Source organism: Chiloscyllium punctatum, chromosome 5 (assembly GCF_047496795.1).
Source record: "Chiloscyllium punctatum isolate Juve2018m chromosome 5, sChiPun1.3, whole genome shotgun sequence".
In the NCBI taxonomy this organism is placed as follows: domain Eukaryota; kingdom Metazoa; phylum Chordata; class Chondrichthyes; order Orectolobiformes; family Hemiscylliidae; genus Chiloscyllium; species Chiloscyllium punctatum.
Genome location: NC_092743.1, coordinates 109875185 through 109890332, shown reverse-complemented (window position 1 = coordinate 109890332; position 15148 = coordinate 109875185). Strand labels below are relative to the sequence as shown.

Genomic DNA, 15148 nt, shown 5'->3' with positions numbered 1-15148 from the left:
CAGTGTGGAAACCCTTCGGCCCAACAAGTCCCCGCCGAAGCGCAACCCACCCATACCCTTACATCTACCCCTTAACTAATACTACGGGCAATTCACCTGACCTGCACATCTTTGGAGTGTGGGAGGAAACCGGAGCACCCGGAGGAAACCCACGCAGACACGGGGAGAATGTGCAAACTCCACACAGAGAGTCGCCTGAGGTGGGAATTGAACCCGGGTCTCTGGCGTTGTGAGGCAGCAGTGCTAACCACTGTGCCACCGTGCCGCCCACGGTGTTGTCATAGTATTATTGTTGTCAGAGTAGCCCTGGTTCTTCTAGTTATTGAATCCTATCACCTCAGATAATGTATTTTCGCAACATCCTTTCACTGGGATATCAACAGTTCCTGTGGCTAGATTATATTCCAGTTCTTGCCTCTTTACCATGTCTTTCGGAACATTTACATCAAGTTTCCTTTCACGCTTGAGTGCTGAATCATCTTAGGTTTTCTTTTTAAAACCATTCTGACATTCTGGATATGAGGGTTGTTCTATGCCCTGATCTTGTAGAGTTGTTTAGAGTCCCTATCATTCCATGTTTCATTTCATGACTAGTAGTTAGTTAGTTAGTTCTTTGTGTTGTAGTTCTTTCTATTTTGACTGTGATAAATGAATGACTAATCAGGGATGGTATACTGACATGTTCATGGAAAGCTGGCAGTGTTTAAGGTTCTTTTTCTTCTCCTTCCCTGGATTGAGGACAGCAGCTCATAATCTAAAAAGATCCTTTCTACCACCTCGTAAATTCAACACAATCAATGCGCAGAAACCATTGCCTTGAGCCCACCTGTGCAGAGTTATGACTGAAGTCTGCCACCACCATCCTTGTACCCACCAGTATTTCACCATTACAACACTGATACAACACACACCACAAGTGTGCAGCTGAAAGAATGCAACTTTGAATTTGCCGTTGCCCTTCTCCGATGTGAGATGCTAAGGCTGAAGATCCTCATCTACCCTTCATGTCGCTGTCCTGTCTGTTGGAACTAATCATGATCTTCCAAACTGTCAGCTGATGCATGTTTTACTGGTTAACCCAAAGCTGGGGATTCTGAAAACAGTTACCTTCTCCTTGGTAGACTAGAAGTCAAAGGATTAGGAAGGGCCTGGATGATGAAGAAAGTTAAGCAGATCTTTATCCACAAAAAAGTCCCATATGGTTTATGACCCAAATAGCCTCTTTTAATGAAAGTCCTACAGTTCAGTCTCATGCCAATCCATGTTCAAAACTGTGTTCAAAGATGTGATGGCAGGTGTTAGGTACATCTAAACTAGACTGCTGCAGGCCATGTCTACCCCAGTGAGCAGTCTGTCTGGGAGAAGGTAACTCTGTAATGTTAATTTGATTAAAAAATGTAAGCAGTTGTCTGTGTTTCTCAAATCTAATTTGTCTCTGTGAAAAAAGGTAAGTCCTATAATGCTTGCACATAAGTTATTAGGTATTAAAGACTGTTATGACGGCAGGAAGCTATTTTGCTTATTGTATCTGTATGAGCTCTTTGATATAGCCATCAATTTAATACTTCCATATCAGGACATTGGGACATGTGATTATATCCTACAATATATCACGTAAGCAAATGGAAAATATGATAATATCCCAGAGGCAAAGAATGGTGTAACACAGGAGGAGGTCATTTGATCCATGTGCCTCTGCTTTGACAGAAATATCTAAATAATGTCTCTTCCAAAGACCATTACAAAACCATTGCAATATTTCGTAATAACATGGCTACCATTTAAACAAAAATTCAAAAAATCTCAAAACAGTATTGATATCTTGACATCCAATGAACTTTTGAATAACTAAGAATGCTGAACAGGTGAGAGAATTTATAAGTTTGTCCTATTTGTTTCAACCTCCTGTATTTGCACCTTCCCTGTCTGCATTCTGTACAGGGTTGTGAACTTTGCATTTGGAGAAATAGCCTTGAATTGGTGTTAAATAAAAATTGTTTGCTGTTTACAAATATATCATTGCACCTTGTTAATATTTTACTGATGTTTGCCACTGTCTCAATGCAGTTATGTTCTGAAAACTATGCCACTGAGCGCATGTCTCTATAAATGCTTTAATTGTTCTTAACTTCAGGCCCTGAAGGTTCGGCAGGCTGATGTCACAAGAGAAACTGTTCAGAAGAGTGTTTGTGTACTCAGTAGGTTGGTAAGTGAGCTGAACCTTTCTCAAATATATTTCAAAAATAGCTGCCTCATTTTACATAATTTCTTTTTGGCAAGTATTGTAGAATATGTATTCTTACATTTAACTACTTTGGGCATGATTCTAATTTGAACTGTGAAAGAAACAAAATCCCACTTGCGATTTTGAGCAACTGCATTTTTGCTGATTTTTCTTTCCCTTTCTGCATAAAATATCTTTTCCTTTATATACATTAAGTGGACTGGGGAGCTAGCCTCTAGGCCTGCAGGAATGCTGTTCTCAGCTAAGGATAAAGACATCTGAAGAGTTGCCTGTTGTATATGGCTTCTTGCCTTTCACTAATCTACATGAAACCAAGTGCCGACTTTAGAGTTAAAAATGGCAATTCACTGTTTTCAAAAAAAATGTGGATGCAAATATATATTTCCTGCTCAATGTTTAAAGCCAATATCTAGCAGTTTCAACTGTATTAGCAACAATGAAGCTTTACTTGTCTTGGAAAGCTGTGGGCCATGTTTGGAAATCATTGGGGGTGAGCTTTCAAATGCAACTTGCACTGTGGACACCCCAGCGGACCCTCTGACATTGTCTTTGTTGCCATACAATTCCAAGAAAAGTCTTGAGAACAACAATAGGAACCATACTGAAAAAGGCTACTCAACTCATCATATCTGTGCTGGTATTCTTTGGCCTGTCAAAGTATATGGCTCAATGAATCATGAGACAGTCAGTTGTTCTCCAGAGATTTCTATGCTCTTGAAACTTCATCACAATCCTGCAACTGCTTCATGATGATATGACTGCAACTGTCCAGAGCAGGAAGTCTGAACAAACTCAGACTGGTTTCAAGGCTGTGTGATAACCCCTATACTATTAATAAACCACTGACAGTAATTTCTTACTCCATCAAAGATCAACTGCCTTCAGGCATGTGCATTAAATACCATGTAAACAGTAAACTCTTTAAGTTCAGCTGCCTCTGTACCAAACTAAACTGACCACGATAGACATCCAAGACCCGCAGTGTGGTACGACTGAATTGTTGTTGCTCACTCTGCACCAGATATGTAGTCCATCCTCAATCTCTTCAATTCTGTATCCAGGATACTTAGCCTGTCCTTGAATGTTGCAAAACAATACCCATCTCCACCCAGACCTGTTCAATTATATATTGCCCTTCATTATCTGTTGAAAGAGAGAATCTGAAATATGTTGAGCATTTCCCATACCTTGTCAGCAACCCTCTCAAAATGCCACTATTGATGAAGAGATCCAGCAACTGATTAGCTGGACTAGCTCAACCTTCTACTAACTATGGTATCAGTGTATTCCTGCAGTGAAATCTGGACTGTGTATCAGAGACATGTAAGACAAATTTTACCAGCAATGTCTCCATCTCATTTTCCAGACTTAGGGGGAGGAACATCAAACAAAAGCTAACGTTTAAGTGATTTAATAAGTGCATTTAATAAAACTGTTTTTTTAAAGAAAATCGAGTTATTTTCAAAAGAGAGAATTGGAAAGCAGTGAAGGTAATTAAGCTTGTATATAAACTTGCTGCAATCACTCATTAATATTGCAAACAATTTTGTCTGTATGTTATGGAAAGAGGTGAAGGTACTAAAGTAATTTAAATGATACAAGAGTTGAGAAGCTGTACCCAGCAGGAAAGATTGAATAGGCTGGGACCCCGTTCTCTACAAAAGATACAATAGCAAAGCTTATATAGGGTATTACAGAGAGACGTGTGGAGAAAATTAGAATTATATGCCATTACTATGACAACCACAAATACATTTCTTAAGAGAGGCTGCACTATGGAGCTTGGCTAACACAGGAGTATTAATCCTTCCATATCCGACTAAAATTTACCTGCTCCTCCACCAATGTAATCTACTATATCCGTTGCACCCGATGTGGTCTCCTCTACACCAGGGAGAGAGGATACCTACTTGCGAATTGTTTCAGAGAACATCTCTGGGACACCCGCACCAACCAACCCCACTGCCCCATGACTGAACACTTCAACTCAGTCAAGAATATGCAGGTCCTGGGCCTCCTCCATCACCAAACACTTGCCACCCGATGTTTGGAGGAAGAATGCCTCATATTCCATCTTGGGACCCTGCAACCACATGGGATCAATGTGGATTTCAACAGTTTCCTCATTTTCCCCCCCCTCCATTATCCCAGTCCCAAGCCTCCAAATTGGCACCACCTTCCTGACCTGTCCATCACCTTTCCCATCTATTCACTCCACCCTCCTCTCCAACCTATCACCTTCTCCCTCACCTTCATCCATCTATTGTATTCTCAGCTACCTTGCCCCAACCCCACCTCCCTCCCATTTATCTCTCAGCCCCCAGCCCACAAGCCTCATTCCTGATGAAGAGCATACATTCAAAACGTCGATTGTCCTGCTCTTCGGCTGCTGCCTGACCTGCTGTGCTTTTCCACCACCACACTTTCGACTCTGATCTCCAGCATCTGCAGCCCTCATTTTCTCCTAACACAGTGGTTGAGATGACAGCACAGATGTATTTAAGGGAATCCAGAGAAACATAATTAGCAAGAAAAGAATAGGGTATAGTAATGGAAGAAGATAAAGAAGGATGAGAGAGATTCAAATATGGCATTGACTTCAGCATGGATTAGTTGCACTGAAGAGTTTATTTCTGTACTAACCATGTTATGTGATTTTTAACTCTTCCTTGTATTTGCTTTCAAGCATTTTCGAGGCAATTTTAACTTTTGTAACTTGTTACTTATCTGTAGGTTATAGTGTAGAAAGCTGTTGAGCAGTTAGTGAAAAAGTGCAGTATTTTTCACAAGCTTTCTGGATTATATGCTTCAGTTCATATCACACCTTGTCATCGACATGCATCAGATTTTGTTCAGGGATTTGGAGACATTTTTCCCTATAAAGTGCAAAGTCACTTCAGCAAGCTCAAAAGCAAGTGAGTGAATTAATTAATAGTATTTATGTTATGCTTTTCATGACCGCCAGTCATTTGAATGCACTGTACAAGCAATGAATTGATTTGAGTGTAATCACTACAAAAACGTATACAGCATGATCCCACAACCAACAGCAAGGTAAATGACCAGGTAATCTATTGTGTTTTTTTTTAATTGGTGTTGGTCAAGGAATAATATCAGCCAGAATTATGGAGGACCTCGTCTGCTGTTCTTCAAATAGCTCCATACAACAACAGCAGTAGTAACTTGCATTTATAAAGCAACTTTAAAATACTGTAAGGCACTTCAGAGGCAGTAGGAAACAAATTATGATAATGAACTGCATCGCAACATTTTGCATTTAGATATTTATTGTCCAGTACAGCACGGCAGAGTGTGGTGCATCATCCTGGCATGCTGTGCTCCATACAATTGCAGCCTGATGTGATAGATGCTAAGGAACAGGAGCAGTCTTCCGAGGCGGAGGATGAGGACGTTGGGGAGGAGAAAGCTGTCCTTGTGCATGACAGAACTCGGCTGCTTCAGGCAGGACCTGAATGACACCCTTTGAAAGCTGGGTGCAGCAGACCATTATGGACTGTCGTTGGTCATCTTGCAGCATTTATTTTGCAGTGGGCTGGTGAACTACAGCCTCTGTTCATTTCACTTTTGCTTTTGCAGGCTGTAAATAAAAGCTCATGTTTAGAATTGTCCAAGTACTTGCTTGTGTATGATGTGCCCCCACAGAACAGTGACAAGTTGCCAGTCTTCAGTGGGTATTGGGAACAAGATTAGCAATGACGTAGAGATGGTGTTTTAGATGGGATGTAGCTAAGGAAAGGTGTCCTTATAGATAAGCAGTGACTGGGATGTGAGAATGGGGATTGAATGTATGAAGGAGTCTCAGCCTCGCTGGCTATGTATCATAAGCTCTTTGGTTTTGTGGCTGCAGTGCCATTAAATGAGGGGCAGTAGTGGATCGCCAGGCTTCTCCAAGTATACAGCATCCTTTTGAAGATGGCACAGGTGCAAGGAGGTCAGTCTTTTGACACATATCCACTGAGTGGCAAATTGTTCTGGAATTGGCTGTGGTAAAATGGGGCTGGAGGCAGGTGGAAGGATGCCGTAGGTGTGGAGTAATTAGTTAAGGTGTTGAGTTTCTGGGAATACGGTAAGAAAACTCCATAGGCCTTACCTCAAAAAATCCTCCAAAAGCAATCTGTACTTAGCTAAAAGAATATCATGTTCAGCTCTCTATATTTAAGCAGTGAACAGCAATTTATTTCTCACACTTTTCAGATTACATGCAAATCACAGATATTCAACATCTCACATAGTAAACTCTAAATGGCTGCAGCAAAATGGGGAAGTGAAACGACAAAACCAACTCTTAGACAAAGAAATGGAGATTGCTTATGCTAAACACAAACGTTGGATAGAGGTGTTGTTATGATATGTTGACATAAAATAATGCCACATACTGTGATGGGAAAGAAGAATGGAAAACTGGAAGTACACTGGGTGCTGTGAAGGAAATCGATTTCACATGGAACAGCAGTAAGAAGCAGCTTCCTTGAAAGGATTCTTAATTATTTCTCAAATTTGATGTGTTCTTTTGGCTTGAGGTTAGGCCACTCTCTATGGGGGTTGTAACAGTAGTGCCTTTAATGTACTAAAACATTCAGAAGTGCTAAGGAGAATTATAGAACAAATCTGAGCCACAAAAGAAGGCGTAAAATCATGCGATCAATCACTTGGTGAAAGGTGCAGCAGGCTTGAAAGGGAAGAGAGTAAAGAAAACAGCCGGAGATGTAAGAAAGGAAATCCAAAGATTACAGCTTAAATTTTGAAGGCAGAGTCAAAAGGCCTGATCTCAAGCATACGGAGTGTATAAATGTAGGAGAGCAGCTAGTATTGCTTTGGAATTATCATTCTGGAGACAAGGAAAGCATGATTGAGGATTTCAGCAGCGGATGAACCGAGGCAGGAGGTCAAGCCAAATGACATTATGGAGATGGAAATATGTGGTCCAGTGATGCAGTGGATATGTGGAGGGAGCTCCTCTCATAACCAGATATGAAATCAAGGTTGTGATTGGACTGGTTCAACCTCAGGAGGCTGCCTGGGGGTGCGGTGGGGAAGATAGAGAGAGACAGAAACAGAGAGCGAGAGAGAATGTCTGCAGCTAAGGAACAAAATTGAGAGTAGGGATGAATACAATGGCTTCAGTCTTTCTAGTGTTTAACTGGAAGAGATTTCTGCTCATGCACCTCAGATAAACAGCTTTTAAATTTAACAACAAATGAAAGCTCAGTGAGCAAACTTACATCCAGAATCGCAACCTGAGCTACAAATCTTCTCAAAACTCACTAACAAATGAAAGAGTTGGAAGGGATGCTGACAAGATAGAGCATTGGTAGGAAAAAAAGAATTGACACTCTGATAATAGGGATGGACTAAATGAGAGAAGCTCCATTCAGTTGGATGGCAGTGGAAAGGAAGAAGATCTTATAGTCAGCTGTGGCAGTGAACAGGTTGAGATGTGTGGGCAAGGATATCACATTTGTCAGCATCATGTAGGATGTTGTTTGTTGTTGAAAGTGATGAATGTCTGATTACAGCAATTCAAACATGGAGTTCAGGCAATGAAAGATTTTATTGCACACGATGGGGCATTTTTATGAATATGCTTTGTAATTTTCTTGACTGGGGAGAAACAAAACTTGGGATCAGACAACTGCAAATTTTAGTACTTCTCCCTCTCCTATGAATGATTTACACATTCCCTTTATACATCTTTCTGATGATACAACTGAGGACAGTAACTCGTTATACAGAAGTATGATTACAAACTTGTCAGCCACCACTTCATGGTAGTGCTACACTTCAACTTCTTCAAGATACTAAAATTTGTATTATATTGGAATTATATTGCAGGTTTTATTACAAAATGTGATTTATCTCCTGTTAATTCTTGTACTAAATTTGGAGTACACAAAATTTGGGGACTCAGCACAAAGTTTTCAATGGACTCTGGCTGTCACTTAACATTTGTGTTGTTTTCGGGCATTTATGTGGTAGAAGTTGCTCTTGTATAATTGCTGATACCATTTTTGAGTAACTGCTAATGACGATCAAACTTCGTGAACTGCTGAAACTGACTTTTTTTTTGTGATTTCCTTTCTATAGCCCCTTTACGGGTTGCTTCAAGCAAAACTGCAGCTCATCACGCACGCTTATTTTGAGGAGAAAGATTTTTCACAGATTTCCATTCTAAAGGTGAGGATTATTACAATTTTGTATATGGAGATCTCATTAATGAATATGTTAAAAGAAGTGCATTACTTGAGTGTGAGTATTCTCTATGGCTAAACCTCTACTAATATGAGTCTACTTACCAACCAATTGGTACTCTCCTATCATGAGTATAAATGGTGGTTTTCCCCTTGAATTGGTATTCTTACAAATTGTCCCGATAATTACAAGACAAAAAGCTTCAACAAAATATATCTCTTTCAGCAATACTCATGTTCTGTAGACCGAATGACTTAAAGTTCAGTATGCTTCATGTGCCTTTCCCAACTTCTTTCCCATTCCCCTCACCTCACTTCCCTTTTTGACTCTGTCAGTACATCATCAATCACTGTTCCAACCACATTTCCCTGAAGGATATTGGTTTATTGTTTAAAAATACCCTTTATTGACAACCTTTGTTGTGAATGATCGCTTGGCTTTGGTGGAAACATATCTTACCATGCCCATTAATGAAACTTGGCTTTGGTGGAAACATATCTTATCTTGCCCATTAATGAAACCTCTCTGTCACACAGTACCTCCTACTGTCTGTTTGCCACACCCAAAATGCCATAATGATGCATTTGTCTTTTGTCACGACTCACTTGGGTAACACACTAGAAATTAAGCCTCACCATTCCTAAGGTCATCACAAAAGTTAAGGGTCAGAAAATAAGCACATAAAATTTCCTAATTTGAATCTCCGATCCAAGTTGATAGAAAGCACAAATCAGGTTTCAAGAATTACCAAGAAAAATACAAGAATTACTATTTATTGCAAGTAATTAGACACAGCTACAGATAAAAAGTATATGATGGCGTATAATATGACTAATTAAAACTCTGATCCCATCATAAATTCTCCCTTACATATGCATGTGCATACAGATGGCAAAGAAAAACTGGGAGCCAGCTGAATGGTTGCTAATCATGTATTGCTAAGATGATGTTTATAATTCTTATGCTGGTCAGAACATCGTTTTTCAGTCATCTTTCTTCAGATACTTCCACTAGTTTGCAAAAGGTGCAAGGTGGCTAATTCACTTGTAAAAGTCCGTGACTTACCAGTTAAAAGTCACAGCTTGCAATAACTGCTGAAGGAAAGATGAACTCATTCCTTCAGGTTTAAAATGTGTTTTAACTACAGAGGTCAGAGCTCCTGTGTTGCTGGAGGTCAAAACACTTGTCATTGTCTTGTTCCCAATAGATAAAAGGCATTTATCATCAATAACTGGTCAAAAGTCCAAACACTAATCAACTTCTGTTTGCCAATTGGCTGATCTGATGGCACCATTTTGAGCACTACTATGTCTCATTTTCCTCTGCAAAAATTGCTCATTCTTCTGGAGTAAATGAGAGTCAAAAAAAATAGCCTAGTGCTTTTTTTCTGATAACTAACCAATTGTTCAAATCTGTCTTCCTTGCCTCTTCCAGCCTTTACTCCATCAAAAGGTGAAGATTCATTTGTGTCTAGTATTGAGGCAATTGTTACAGCTGCTTCTGCCAAATTTCTCCCTTCATCTTCCAGCTCACATAGGCTTCTTCCTACCTTTGCCCTGTTTCTTCACCCTTCCTCCCTTCTCCAAGTTTATCTTAATTGTTAGATACAACTTGTATCCCCTTAGTGCCCTTCCTTCTAAGCCAGTGACTACCAAACTTTCCTTCCTGGAATGTTGACAGTGTAAATTACTCCCTTTACTCAAGTATTATCTGTAACTATTTCAGAACCGCAGATCTTACTCCTCTTTAGAAAAAAATACTCTTGACCTCTACCCAAAAGCTGTACTTGAAAACTGCAGATCCATCTCCATTTTCCTTCTCTGTTTCATCTTTCGTGCAACTTGATACATGAAGACCAGCAATAATGATGCACATTTATCAAATTCATTCATCAAAGAAAAAAGAATGATCTCTTCTTTCCTTGCTTTGAAATTACACTTCTGAGCTCTTCTGTTCTATCTTCACCTTGTGTGCTTCTAATTCTAAACTCGTCTTTTACATTTCAAATTCAATATCCTGTTTGTTGGCAATAATTTTTGAATTTCTTGTTTCTTAGTTTTTCACATAAATCCTATCTCTTAGTTTGTCAATGGACAAGACTTTTAAAGTATTAAAATGTATCCTACTCTGCTGGAAAAATATACGTGCATCAAAAGACATTTAGGTTAATATAATTTTATTCCAGTGCACAAATCACCTGTACTGGGATTTTAATAAATTACTTCCCCACTTCCAATTATACTCATTTGTTTATGGTTTCAGTGCCAGATGTAAGCACCTAGATGTTTGTTATGATTCAGATTTGAGGGGTGCACTAATTCCATTTTAGTCTCCCTCCACCAGCGGCCATAACAAAGTTTTAAATTTAACTAAACTAGTAGTATGGCTAATAGTATAGGTTTTAGACTGGCAATGTTTTAGTATTCGAAATAAGTCAGTTGGGTTTCTTTCGTCAACAAAAAAGAACAAACAAAACTTATTGAAGCAAACATTATTGACAAAAACAAGGATTAGACTGTGCAAAAGTAAGTATGACTTAGAGTCAAAACTTAACATGGGGCAAGTACGGGTAACAGATAAACTTGTCCAGAAACCAACAAAATCATCCAACATCAAACAGTGATCATGATTGAGATATACCCCTTAGATTTCTCAGTCTGTCTCTTTCGCATTAACTCCTGCTGCCCCACCAAACCAAACCAAACATTAGTGACACATTGGGTCACCAAATCTCCTTACACTTCACAAAGGGTTACAATTCTTCACTTTGGCTAGACTGGCCTTAAAGCTCCCACAAAACCCACTCTGTCGTGGACTATCTCAATGACTGTTTACTTTCTGTTTCTGGGACTGTGCCATTCTGAATCCTGGAAAATAACATTTCTTCACAAGCCATCTTTGCACGGACAGCAAGCTTCACCACAGCCAGTATTGACCTGAATTTATTTCCTGGGGTGTAATCTGACTCAACTACAAAAAGTAAATAATTTTTCAAAGGGATCCCTTCACCTCAGCTCACACCACACTGAACTATTATTGTCACGTGGCATTATCTGGGACCCCAGATATCTTTGGACTTTTCTGGAGCCCATATTTTTCAGAGCTGCATACTAAATCCTAAAATAACTACTGAAAACACAAGCCATCCAACTGGTATTAACTTCCCACTGAATCTCGAACTGTTCGGATTCCACGTACTTCAATTGCCTTTTCAGCAATTCAGCTAAACCGTTCTTTTTCGCACAGGGCTCCCTTCTATCTCTGTCTGTCATCTTCAACTAACTGCACTTCAGTGACCACTGAACTGTTTTAAGTAACCTACTGAAAACCGTTCAATCTGCCCAACTCTTGTTCATAGATGATATTGAACGTGACTGATGTTTTGGAACTGTCTGTCCACTGAATGTTGCAATGTTAACTGAGTGACGTTCAGGTTGGTACAACACAAAAGGAATTCATCACACGGTAATAGGAAATCATGATGTTGATGCTTGAAATGTCTTGTCAAAGTAATTGCATCTGTAGTTTTTTTTTCTCTATGGCTTGCCTTCTAAGTTTGAAGAAGTGCCTTTTCAGTAACAAAAAATGATCATTCTTTCTTTGATTTTGCTTCTTTCCATACGCAAACTTTATTACAAAGTTGAAATTCTTAAGGCTTTGTAGATTTTTGAAGTACAATTATATTTTGGAAGGCAATGGCCTATTGATATAATCACTAGGCTGCTAATCCAGAGACCTAGGTAATGTTCAGGGGAGCCAAGTTTAAATACTGCCATGATCAATGGTGGAATTTGCATTCAACAACACATAATCTGCAATTAATAGTCTAATGATGACTATGAAACTGTTGTTGCTTGTTGGAAAACCCCTCTGGTTCACTAATGTTCTTTAAGGCTGGAAACTACTGTCCTCACCTGGTCTGGCTTACATGTTACTTCAGACCCACAGCAACGTGATTGACATTATCTGCCCTCTGGGCAGTTAGGGATGAGTAAAGAATGCTGACCTAGCCAGTGATGCCCATACCCTTTATAATTTAAAAATACTTTAAAATTGCAATAAAATATGCAAGATTGGACAAGTACTTGATATCAGATTTACTGACATGTTAGAAGAAGGATTTTCCGACACATATTTCATACATTTATACAATGCTTCCATTGCATTGAATCCATAAGCTTGTATTTGGTCTTATTATAGAATTTAATGCAGATATTGGAGGTTAAATGTTTTTATATGTTTACTTTTCTAAAATGATTAACTAGGAACTTTATGAACACATGAATAGCTCTTTAGGAGGAAACGCGTTAGAAGGCTCCCAGGCTTGCTTAGGTAAGTGAATTAAAATTGTATCATTTGCATTTGAATAAATAAGATTGGAATCAGGATTTGTTCTATTTATTTTGCTTCAACACAGCAATAGTTTTATTCTTTTCTAAGGACAAAATAAAGGGTTGTTTCAAACAGTCTCATTTATGACGATGGTTTGTGTGGTCTTTAGTCAGTGAAGTATTTAAACTCATTGCGAATCAGTTTCTTTTACTGGACATTAACCAATTCAAAATCAGCCAGTCAACTCATTTTAACCATTTATTTCCACCATTCATGTAACATAAATTAAGTATTAAATGTTCAAATTCTGAGTACTGTACTCATGCTGTTTCCTTACATGTGCAGCTCCATCTATGTTAATTTTGGTAGGAGTGACTAACATACAATGAATGTGGAGACCAAGACTCATCTCCTGTGTATGTCTGAATGTTATTTCTTCATGCCCAGTAGAACTAAAAACATTCTTACCATATGACTAGGTAGAAAAGGGACCAAACTGCTGGAAACACTGACCTTGGCATTGGATTAAAGATGAGACTTTTCAAGGACTACATTGGTCAACCCATTCCAATATTTTCATAGAAAGATGTGTGTAAATTGCGTAAAACAATATGAAATAGGTTCATCTCTTGTATTTGGTTCCTTCAGCATCATACGTAGCTCCAGTCTGGCAGGTGAACCACTAGTACGTGGCCAGCTCAGCCGCTAATAGTATGACTGAGCTGGTCTTATTGGTAGACATTGAAGTCCCAACTAAAAGTACATTTTTTTGTCCTTTCTTTTCTCATTACTTCCATAACTAGTGCATAGCATGGAGTAATTTAGCAGCTAAACAGTAGCTGTACCTTGTAATTAGGAGCCTTCTATGACTTTGTTTGACCTGAAGGCAAAGCACAATTTATTTTTCTTTTTACTGCATCTGTAAGTTTAAAATTCATTTTACTTTTATTTCTTTGCATGTACTACAGCCATCATGATTAAAACCAGGTTTGCAATGTTGTCAATACTCTCAATTACTATGAGAGCTTTCTGACTTCCTCTCACTTCGCTTTTTCATTAGATAACCTGATATAGTGGGACTGGGCACATCAGTGAATAATCTTGTGAATATAATCCGGAGTATTTCTGGGAGTACAGAAATAATTAACTAAATTACGTTGAGTGTGTGCAGATTTCCTGTGCTGAAACTGTGCTGTTAAGATGCTGTATACAAGAGCTCAAGTTATACCACATAATTATTTTAATAGGAGAGCATTTACAGGATGGAGAATAGCTTTGCTGCTGCTACACTTGATAATATTTGTGGACTAAAAACGGAGTAATGGATATTGGACTTTGTTATAACTGTCTTGTTTTTGTGACCTTTGGTTTTTCTGACAAACAGAACTGTTCCGTTCTTATCTGTAGAACATAGAAAAGTACAGCACAGAACAGGCCCTTTGGCCCACGATGTTGTGCCGAGATTTAATCCTAATGTAAAATATAGTAACTTAACCTACGCACCCCTCAACTCACTGCTATCCATGTGCATGTCCAGCAGTCGCTTAAATGTCCCCAATGACTCTGCTTCCAACACCACCGCTGACAACGCATTCCATGCATTCACAACTCTCTGAGTAAAGAACCTACCTAGCTCATTTATAGTTTGAAATAACTTGTTAGGTTTCTTCTAAACTTTGCTGAAGAAAATAGCCTTTGTCTGCAGCATTGTGAGGTCAATCTTTATCATAGGAAGAATGAAGAGAGGTTATATAAATTAGTTGATAGAATTCTAAAACGGATGCAGAATAGACACCTAAATCATTTGGAGCAGGGCAAGTTGAGAAGATCATTTAAAAATAAACAAACAAGATCGATAAATAGAGGCATAGAATGCAAAATACAGGCTATTATAGTAAACTTTTATAAATCACGGTCCAACTTCAGCTTGACAATTATGTTTAATGCTGGGTACTGCATATTCAAGGGTTTCAAGGTTAATGCTAGGACTAAGAGATTTTAGTATAGATGTTGGAAAATATTTAACAGGTTAGAGATTTTTTCTTTATAGAAAAATACTTTAAGAAAATCTACTTCCAACTATTAAATTTTTAATTGGATTAGAGAGATGAGGAAGGAATGTTTTTATTTTTGAGACGATCTAAAGCTAGGATCATAAAAACAACATAATTACAAATAAATCCGACAAAAATAAATGTCTTTAATAAGTGGTTAGATTATGGAGCTTGCTATGATGGAACTGGTTGAGTCAAATATCTTAAATGGTTATAAAAGGAAAGTTTGTAAATGCATGAGAGAAAGAGGATGGGTGGCACGGTGGCTCAGTGGTTAGCACTGCTGCCTCACAGCACCAGGGACCTG

The 15148-nt window shown here is 38.7% G+C and overlaps 1 protein-coding gene across 1 annotated transcript in view; it reads left to right on the top strand.

Moving 5' to 3' along the window:
* Positions 1-15148, top strand: part of avl9 (AVL9 homolog (S. cerevisiase)) — a 92096-nt gene that overhangs the window by 18615 nt on the left and 58333 nt on the right. The window contains exons 4-6 of the mRNA XM_072571031.1: positions 2135-2206; positions 8351-8440; positions 12721-12787. Of these exons, the coding sequence (XP_072427132.1) occupies positions 2135-2206; positions 8351-8440; positions 12721-12787 (229 nt within the window). The remainder of the gene's footprint in view (positions 1-2134; positions 2207-8350; positions 8441-12720; positions 12788-15148) is intronic.